The sequence below is a fragment of the Octodon degus genome, unplaced genomic scaffold, assembly GCF_000260255.1.
Source record: "Octodon degus isolate 3935 unplaced genomic scaffold, OctDeg1.0 scaffold00005, whole genome shotgun sequence".
Taxonomy (NCBI): Eukaryota; Metazoa; Chordata; class Mammalia; order Rodentia; family Octodontidae; genus Octodon; species Octodon degus.
This window is the reverse complement of record NW_004524581.1, coordinates 10,085,212-10,095,288: the sequence shown is the minus strand read 5'-3', so window position 1 is coordinate 10,095,288 and position 10,077 is coordinate 10,085,212. Positions and strand designations below refer to the sequence as shown.

Sequence of the window (10,077 nt, the reverse complement as noted above, 5' to 3'; positions counted from 1 at the left end):
CACACACACACACACCGCACACTCTCTCTCTCTCTCTCTCTCTCTCTCTCTCTCTCTCTCTAATAAATAAAAACAAAATTTAAAAAAAAAAAAAAGAAGGTAGATTTGTAGCTATCAGGCTGGGGGAATGACAGACAAGGGACATGGGGTTTCTTTTGGGGGTGAGCAAAATGCTCTAAACTTGATGGCAGTGATGGCCGGACCACTGTGTGGATGTACTAAAGCCCACGGAACTACATACTTGTCTCTTAAAGCACTGGGGTCACATCCAGGGGCTTGCACACGCTAGGCAGCGCTCTACCACTAAGGAGCACTACCAACCCTTTATACTTTCTACGCTTGCTTGTTATTTTGTTTTTTTAAGACAGGGTCTCACTCTGTAGATCCGGCTGGCCTGAAGCTCCCTATGTAGCTCAGAATGCCTCAAATTCACAGCAATCTTCTTGCCTCAGCCTCCCCAATGCTGGGATTACAGGTATGCACCACCACGCCTGACCAGCCCTGTATACTTTAGCTAAGGGCACTGTGTGGAATGTGAGTTTGGGCTCAATAAAGCTATTACAGAAAAAAAAAAAAAAAAGATGAGACACTGGCACCCTGGGCCCCCGCCAAGTGTCAGCGTGTGGGATCCATTGGTATCCAGGCCTGGCATCAGCGATGCGGCCGTGGCTCTGCCTTACCAAGTTTGCCAGAGGAGTCTCAGGTGCGCTAGAGTTGGGAGTCCTTGTATAGCTCTGTGGTTCTCAACCTTGGGAGCACACTAGAGTCATCCAGGCAATTGCTTTTTGGTTTTTTTAGTTTTTGTTTTGTTTTTTTGTTTTGTTTTGTTTTGTTTTGTTGGAACCGGGGATTGAACTCAGGCCCTTGCGCTTGCCAGGGAAGCACTTATTCCACTGAACAATCTCCCTGGCCCCTTTGTTTTGTTTTTGAGACAGAGTTTTACAGGGCAGCTCAGGCTGGCCTCATACTCATACAAACCCTCCTGCCTCAGCTTCCTGCATGCTGGGATCCCAAGCCTATGCCACCATACCCAGCTACAGGGGCTTTAAAAACAAGCCCTGGCCCCACAACACACCCACCAGGAGAGGCTCTGGGAACAGAGGTTGGCAGGGGGATGCTCTGAAGCTCCCCCCTGAACCTCATGGGCAGGCAGGTGAGAACAGGGCGACAGGAGCCATCTCAGACCCTCTACACCTTTGACCCAAACTCAGCTCCTGGGGCCACCTGGTGGTCATACTGGGTACTGACTCAAAATTGGCCTCAACCCACCAGCCAGCAAAAGTCTTACACCACACTAGCCTTGAAAATAGAGTAAGGGCCTGGCCTGGTGGGGCGGCCACGTCCTCAACTGGTTCAGCCTTCTCCCTTCTCACTAAAACACTGCATAATCAGAAGACAGAGCAGCCACACCATCCCCCACTGCCACAGCCGCACCACCTGCGTGCCCTCCTCCTGCTGATGGAGTGGGGCAGGCTGACCCTCCAGCCTCCTCTCCGATGCCCTGGACAAAACTGCAGGCATCAGGCCGACTTCACTCCCTTCCAAACTCACTCTGCACCTTCCTCCCGGCCTTTGCTCCTGTGGCCCTTCCTGCCTGGATGGCCTCTCTGCTCTCTATTAGGCCTGTTCCAGTCAAGTTCCACGCCACGCACGCACGCACGCACGCACACACGCACGCACACCAGCTCAGGTCAGCAGCGCTCCCAGCTCCACGCTGCGCACGGCACACTGGACATCCAGGGCTGCAGAGATCTGAAGGAGGGAGGGGCTGTGAGCTGTGGGGTGCAGAGAACGGGGCTCTGCTAAGGCCTGGCCAGCCTGGCCGGGGCTGTGATGCTTTGAAGCACCTTTTCCACTTCCTGGGCCTCGGGGTGCAGACAACATGAAGCCTCTGGTCCCATACCCTCTTGGCTCCGTGCTGCCACCTGGTGGTAGCATACAAGACCACTGTGAGCAGGACCACTACTGGTTCTGGAGAAGCAGAACTATCTTTCCAAATGCACAAAGCTCCTCCTAAGACACCTTCCCCTCTCCACATGTGGACGCCTTTTAGTAGACAAACCCCTCCCAGCTGACCTCTGATCTTGGACACGGTCTGGCCCACATGCCTTGTCCGCCTCCATCCAAGCACCAACCTTTACCACACCTTGGGTTGGACCCCTGGCCAGGGCTGACTGGGGCAGATTGCCTTCCTGCAAGGGCCACAGGCAAAGCTGTCCTCAGAATCACTGGCCAACAGCAGAGTGTGCAGGTGGGCACACACTGCCTTTCTCAGCACCCTCGGAGTGCCACCCCTCCCCAGCCATTCCCACAATGCCCCCTGTGACACTGGCCCACCTAGTCCATGGGGCCAGAAGATGGCAGAAGTGGGCAGGCTCCACCCACAGCACTGAGACACAAGATCCAAAGGCCACACTAACTTGTGATGGGGCAGGGAGGGCACAAGGGTGACGCAGAGAGCACCGGAGACCAGGGCACACAATAAAGCATGCTCTGGCTAGGCACAAAACCCACATTTGACATGAAATCTGCACACTTATGAAAATCATATTGTTACAACTGAGTTATTTTAAAAAATAATTTTTAACTGAGCAAATCCAACAAGTCCAAATGGGGCCGGGCTGCCAGGCCAGTCCCAGGGCAGCACGGGCCTTGTGTCCTGCGGGCACAGCCTCATCACCAGCTAATACACAGCTGCATCCCTGCTGGCTATCCTTCGGCTGGTCCGCACCTGAGGCCCTAGCCACCTGCCTGTCTCCTGCCCGGGACTCTGGGTTCCCATGATTCACCAACTAGAGAGTACTGCCTGTCACCACAGGGCTCTCAGGCGTGCCGGCCTGACACTGGCCACTTCCTTGCTGGTCCCATGGCCACAGCGGCTATGAAGCAGTTCACGTCACATCTGCACTCGTCCCACACAGGTTAACTGGGAGTGGCTTGGGATGGGGGATATTCCCATTTCCAGGATCACCCCTACTTCCTGGAGGTGGAAAGTGACCAAGAGCAACGGAGCACCAACCACAGCCCAGTCAGCGCACACCTGGAACGCACCTGGGCAGGGCGATGCTCACCTGGAATGCACCTGGGCAGGGCGGTACACACCTGGAACGCACCTGGGCAGTGCAGCACTCACCTGGCGGTAGGTGCAGATGATGATCTCCCGCAGGTGGTAGTGCATGGGCGTCATGGTCTCGCTGACTGTGTCCAGCGCTGCGTCCACCTCCTTCTTCATGCGGTGCCCGTCAGGCAGCAGCTGCACCACCTTCATCACTACCTAGACCCAGAGGAGGGGCATAAATGGCCCAGAAGCCCCTGGGGCAGCAAGGGAGAGGGGGGTTCCTGGACATTATAGGCTGAGCTCCCAACATGCTGTGTTTCTTTCATCCCTGAGATGTTACTGGCGATAAATGGACATTTCCAGTTACAAACAATTTTAATGCACACAAATCTTAACTATATACCATGATTCTTCTTCTGTTATTCCAGTGCCTTTCAAGCCTCAAATCTGGAGGCAGAGCTAGTGAGACAGCTCAGCAGTCTAAAGCGCCTGCTTAGGCAGGTGCAGGGGACTGTGGTTCGATCCCCAGCACCACATGCTGCGCCAGCCCCACCGCCCCCAGAGTGGGCTGAGCCAGCAAAAAAAAAAAAAATCTGGAGACAAATCGTCCCCAAAAGGCTGTCAAGGGCTAAGACTGCCAAGTGTGGATTGCCCCGGCCTAAATCTCATTCAGTTGATAATCTATTACTACACATGCTACACACCTGCACTTCCAATCTTTCAGAGCACTACCAAAATTACTAGGAAAACAGGGACCCCAGGCCCAAGGTGTTAGAGGGTCCACAGTCCTGCCAAGGGGCACAGGCGCAGGAGCGCAAACACTTCTACTACGCATGCGTCAATCCAATCACCACGTTGTAGGCTTCGTGTTGGGGCACAGGAAAACCACCCCATAGACTGAAGAACAACTTCAGATGAACCCCTACCCAAGCTCTATACAAGGGGCGGCTGGCTGAGGGGTGAGATGTGTGACAAGGCTGTGCTGGCCCTCCCAGCCCTCCTCCCACCCCATGGCGCCCCAGGCACTGTGGAGACCCTCGGCTCTCGGCAACCCAGCACGGACACCACCTATTTGATGTAAGCACCCCTGGGAAGAGTGGTGTGTGTGGCCGCCCAGGCAGGGCTCTTCCTCCGGCCCTCCCACATGCCCCTCTGAATCTGTGTGCCCTACGATCTCCACGGCCCCCACGCCTGCCCCACCCTGCCCTCCCTGGGGTCTGAGAGGCCTCAGAAAAGTCTACACCTGGGCATGCCACTTCTGTGTCATTCCTGGGCGTGTCTCCCAATGGCTATCTCACACTCTGCAGGAAATCCAAACCCTCCCTGGGTCTCGAGGCCCCCCGCACCTCCTCACCCCTGCGTCCTCCCAGTCACCCCATACCCTCGCCTGCCCACAGCCCACATCCCGCAGACACCTTCTCATCCCACCCTGACCTTCACACCTGTGCCCGCTCACTAGGCAAGGGCTGTCTACGGCCCCTACTATGTACCCAGCACCTACCAGGGGAAGAAGGGGCCGATACCCAAATGACCAGCTCCCTGTGCTTGCTGCCCGGCCCCGCCCCATGGAGAGCTGTAGCCACCCCTGCCTTCTCCGCACACCTGGCGTAGGGTAGCAGCCAGGCAGAAAGCAAGAACCCAGCTTCCGGAAGGGCACTAGCAGCTGCTCCTGCTTGGGGTGTTGGAGTGGGAGGGGCTACCCAGTCCACACCCCAGGCCTGGGCTCTGTGCAGGTCCCCAGGAGGGAGCCTGTGAAATCCTGAAGGCAACTCCCGTGTCTGGTGTGGGACTGCTCCTTTCCCTAAATCCTGCATCTCTGTGCCTTTCACCGCCGCAGAGCCAGAGACCCAGGGTCTGTACCCCACTCCACTCTACTGCAGCTGGAGCCCCCAGGACCGTCAGTTCCTTCCAGCCCCTTCTGCTGTTCCCATTGACCTCAAGGTGAAGATTGAACACATGGTGTGGCCCTGCAGGGTCCTCAGTCTGGGCCCCACCCTCAGCCCCTTTGTGTTCCAACCAATCACAGCTTTCTCCACTCCTGCCCCTCCCCAGAGCCCCTCTTCCCAAGCTTTGCTGGGGCCTCCCACCTCCCTGCCACACTCTCCATCTTTACTTTTCAAGGAATTGGATTTGCCTGTTTTTGCTTTTGCTGCCGGTGTTTTTGGGTTTTTTGGGGGTTTTTTTGTTTGTTTTTGGTTTTTTTTGCGGAACTGGGGATTGAACTCAGGCCCTTGCACTTGCCAGGGAAGCGCTTATTCCACTGAGCCATCTCCCCAGTCCACGGTGTTTTTTGTTTTATGGCCAAGAAATCACTGCCAAGTCCAAAAGTCACGCAGTTCTTCTTCAGTATCTTTTTACTAGTGTTATAGGTTTAGCCCTTACATTCAGATATCTGATGCATTTGAGTTAGCTTTTGTGCCTAAGGGTCTAATTTATGCTGAAAGTGCACTCAGAGGGCGTGTTCCCCATCCTGAGCCCACCCTGGCCACTCTGGGCCTTCAGAAGTGATGACAGTGGTCACCAGGAACTGGGAGTTGTTGTTTAATGGGGACAGGATCTCTGTTTCCCAAGATGAGGTGAAGGGGGCATGCCTGTAATCCCAGCATGCAGCAGGCTGGTGGCCATCCACCCAGTACCCTGATCCAAAACAGAGGGACAGTAGGGCAGCGTGGGCCAGGCCCTGTGCTAGGATGCCAACCAAGCTGGGCCCCGGGTGCCCGTGAAGCAGCGGTAGCACTACCCCAGGGCCCCCAGAAGCTAGGCTTGGGGAAGGCAGCCGAGAGCCCAGCTCCCAAGCCTGCGGCCATCAGCCGGGGCCCCAGAGCCAGCCCTGGCTTGCTCCTCCTGAAAGAGGGACCAGAAGTGCTGGTGATGAGATGGAAGGGGTGTGTCTATGTTCAGAAGAGTTCGGGGACCCCCGGCCTGCCCAGCTCTGCCCTCCTCCACAGGCACATCCCACCCTCAGGACATACTCACCTGAAACTCGCCCTTGGTGAACTTGGCATCAGGCACGCTCACGAGCTCTTCCTCGCTCACCTCAGGGCAGCCCTGGGGAGGACAGCTGTGGCCAGTGTCCCGGAGGCACCGCATCTGCCAACCACAGCCTCCCACCATCCAGTGTCCCCCAGACCCCAGGGCCCACCCGGCCTGGGCATATCTCTGTGCTCACATACTCGGATGCGCCAGAAGGCCAGCACAGCCACCACCATCGCAGTCGTGGTCCGGCCCTGGCCACTGAGGCAGCTGAACACAAAGCCAGTGCCAGGGTCCTTGGCAAGGGCCGTCCGCAGGGCATCCAGCAGTCGGTCAAAGTCCTGGGGGTGAGACCACAGTCTGAGTCCAGGTGTCCTATCTCTCTCCCCACCCAGGAACTGGGGACTGGACGTGTAAAAACAGTCAGTACTTGTGGACAGAGCACAGACAGCTGCTGCAGCTGAGGTCAGCCACCAGGGGGCAGCACACCACAGATGGATCGCAAGCCCGGAGCACTTCACCAAGAGCCTGCGCAGGTACCAAGGGAGCCCCAAACGCCACACACCACACCAGGGCATTCTTGTGCCTTCAAGACACACAAACTACAGACAACTGGAAAGATGTATCTGTCGCAAACGTACAGCCACCAGATGAAAATCACACACCTCAATCACACACTGGCACGTCACACACCACACAACCCCCTAAAGATGCCCTTTCCACATACAGGCCAGTAAGACAAGGCAGGAATCACAGACATGTGAAACATGCTCACCACACCTATGTGCGCACTCCACACTGCTCCCTCGCTCCACTCATTCCCCAGCACAGCTGTGTGCACACGCGCACGCACGCGCGCGCGCACACACACACACACACACACATCTGGAAGGGACAGGAATGAACCTTGGGCCTCACTGTGCCATGGGCGCTCCCCAACCCCCAAGCATAGGCCAAGGGGAGGTAGGAGCCTCCCATCCCCGCTCACCTCCTCTCGGGGGGCACATAAGTCCGGCAAGGGGACACGGTGGTAGGTCAGGCCAGGGCAGACCTCACGGTGCTGGCTGAAGACTTCCTGCATGGTGAGGTACGTCTGGAACCTGGGGAGCGGTGGGCCCTTCATGTCGGGGGACAGCATGCTCAGGTGGGCCTTCAGCTGGGCCTCTGTGGCCTGGGCGGGGGGGACGAGGGCAGAGGCCACTGAGGCAGCCCTGGGCTAGCTTTGAAAGGCCAGAGCCTGCTGGTGTCTAGGCCCAGCCCTGCCCCACACAGCCTAGGAGTCATAATCCTCCCAAGACGGGACGGCAACAGAGCCCTGGAGGAGGAGCCCCAAATCAGCCTCTCTCCAGGCCTCAGCTGCCCATCTGTCCAACAGGAGCATGGGACCCCCTGGGGACCCTGCCAGGACACATCCAGAAGGCCTCCAAGACAAGAGCAGGAAGTCTCACCTCCAACTGTGTGGGGGTCATGGGGGGCCCAGGTGGCCACAGGCTGTGGGTGTGACCATCACATTCCAACACAGCATCTTCCCGCAGGTTAACCCAGACCACCTGCTGCAGCTTCCTTTTGGCATCCGTCAGGTAGGTCAGGATGCTGCCCAGCGCCTAAGGGACAGGGGCCATCAGGAAAATTGGGCAGCCTTACCTTCCCTCCTGCATGCCCCATACCCCAGGTGCAGTCACCTTGGCACTAGGCTGGGCCATGCCATAGATGGGCATACGGGGCACACGCCGGAAATTGGCCACATCCATCTCTCGGACAGTGCTGAGTGCATCCGGGGAGACAAGGTCGTCTGCCTCCTGCAGGGAGGGCACGGAGTCTGGGACCCACAGCAGCCAAACGTAGCCACAGAGTACTCTGAACCTGTCAGTGAGGGCAGGGCCCACACTCCACAGGGTACAGAGTCCGTCCACACCCGGATGAAGAGGAGTGGAAACCAAAGTTCCCAGAGGAAAAGCTGAAGGCGAAGACACCACAGCCCAGGTCTCCTGACTCCCTGCCAATGTGCCTGAGTTTGAAGTGGGAGAGGAGGCACCAGAATAGAGGCCAAAGCCGCAGAGGTGATCCTGACCACCTGGCCCAACCTACAAGAAACCGGGGCTCAGGGGTTCCCAGGCCCACCCATGCCCACCCCAGCTTCCCAGACCACCAGTCATACTCACCAGGGAGCCCCTGGCAAGGAGGTCCTTGGGGGTCATGGGCCCCCCTGAGCTCAGCGTCACAGGGAGACGGTACAGCTCAGGGTGGGTGCACAGCCAGCGGCTGAAATTGAGGGCAAAGGCCAGGGGGTACTGCAGGCAGAGGCAGAGAAATGATGCATTCAGGGCAGGGCTCATCCCGAACTCTCCCTGCCCAGTTATGGAGAACAGCCCCAAGAGACTCGCCTAGTCCAGGGCAGGCCAGGGGTGAGTGAGAGGAGCCCAGGGCACCTGGTCCCTGGCTAAGGGGCCAGGAGGGAGGGGTGGGGCCGCCAGACAGTCAAGCTCAGGGCCCCCTCTGGGTCTCTCCTCCTCCCAGCTCACCCACCCCGCGTCCTTACAAACCAACGCTCATCCCTACTCTCCTCCTCAGCTCTGTGGGTCCCTATCTACAATCACCATGCGGTGTGGGGCGAGGCCTGGAGAGCCCGCGGAGGGGGAGATGCAGGTCTGCACCCCCAGACCCACCTGCTCATGCAGATAGTAGCTGAACAGGACCAGGTGGAAGTAGCGCTCCAGGCTCCGCAGCGCCCTCTGCCGGGCAATACACTGTCCACTGCTTTCCTGAGAAAAGGAGGGAAGACAGGAAGTTAAAACATGGGGCTGGGGAGATGGCTCAGTAGAATATGCGCTTGCCTGGCAAGTGCAAGGGCACGAGGTCAATCCCTTTTTCTGTTAAAAAAAAAAAAAAAAACCACACGAGGCTTCCCAGGCAACCCCCTCCATGCCCGGAAGGATAAGACTCCAGCCTGGGAAATCCAGAACATGATGCCCCCTCTTCTTCCAAACATCCAACTCTACCCTGTCGCCGTGGTTAATCAGGGATGCTGGGAGATTTCTGGCGACCACACCAGGCACTGAAGCTCTGACAGAGGGACAGTCACCCCACCCAACCCCCAGGCAGATGGGGCAGTAGGGTTTCCCTTGCTTTGTCCCCCCCACCCCCCACCATGTTCCGCATCCTGTGTCAGGAAGCAAGTGTGCAAACCCCTTCCTTTTCTGAAGGGAAACCCCCAGCCCACCGGAACTTAGAGACACATTGGTGCTAGGGGGAACGGACATTACTATTGTCCCTAATTTACAGAGCAGAAAAGAAAATTCCAAGAAACAGTGACTTTCTCCAAGTCACCCAGCTGATGGCACACAGAGCTGTCATGCTCCTTGAACTCTGCATCCTCTGGGAAGTGGGGTGGCACAGCGAACCCCACAGGGCCTTCTACAGCCCTTGGCTCTCATGCTCCTCCAATAGGGTCAATAGCCTTTGAAAGACAAGTGAGATTCAAACTTGCCCAAGAGAGGGCCGTGCCCTCTGACACAGCTGGACCCCAACCTGAGGAACCCCCCGCCCCCCAGGACTAGCAAGCGCTTCCTGTGAACGGCGATGACTGTGCCAGCACGCGGCCTCCAGGAGAGACAACACCGAGTGCGCAGGGCACAGGCGCAGCCGTGCTCACACACAACTCTCGTCCAGACACAGGTGGTGGCCTGGCGGTGGCTCCTAAACCCCACCTTGCTGACCTCCGATCTGGACTAATAGGGAAAACCCCAAAATACAGAAGCCTTTATCTTCATGAAGTTGCTTGAAGCAGAAAGTATTTATGTTGATGAGGACAAGCAACTCAGTTGTCAACCACAGGACCGGCACTGCCGAGACACCTGTCCTGAGAATGTCACGGATCCTACCTCACCTAGCTCCACTGCAGCCCTACAAACTACTCCCCGCTTCAAGACTGGGGAAATGGAGGCACAGAGGGGCAGAGCGGTTCCCAAGGCGGTTCTCCAGTCATGGCAGGGCGAGGCCCCGAACCCAAGCCACTGGCGCAGGCCTGCTTGCTTCACCTATGGTGC

At 57.4% G+C, this 10,077-nt stretch overlaps 1 protein-coding gene across 5 annotated transcripts in view; it reads right to left on the bottom strand.

Moving 5' to 3' along the window:
* The window catches only part of Pald1 (phosphatase domain containing, paladin 1), a 76,928-nt gene that overhangs the window by 20,671 nt on the left and 46,180 nt on the right, over window positions 1–10,077 (bottom strand). For 4 of the 5 annotated variants that reach the window (XM_023718410.1, XM_004624365.2, XM_023718428.1 and 1 more), the window contains 8 exons: window positions 8,698–8,793; window positions 8,194–8,322; window positions 7,714–7,830; window positions 7,480–7,635; window positions 7,020–7,202; window positions 6,232–6,372; window positions 6,035–6,106; window positions 3,134–3,274 (listed from right to left, as the gene is read on the bottom strand). In XM_023718410.1, the coding sequence (XP_023574178.1) occupies window positions 3,134–3,274; window positions 6,035–6,106; window positions 6,232–6,372; window positions 7,020–7,202; window positions 7,480–7,635; window positions 7,714–7,830; window positions 8,194–8,322; window positions 8,698–8,793 (1,035 nt within the window). The remainder of the gene's footprint in view (window positions 1–3,133; window positions 3,275–6,034; window positions 6,107–6,231; window positions 6,373–7,019; window positions 7,203–7,479; window positions 7,636–7,713; window positions 7,831–8,193; window positions 8,323–8,697; window positions 8,794–10,077) is intronic. The other variant, XM_023718418.1, reaches the window with a different exon arrangement.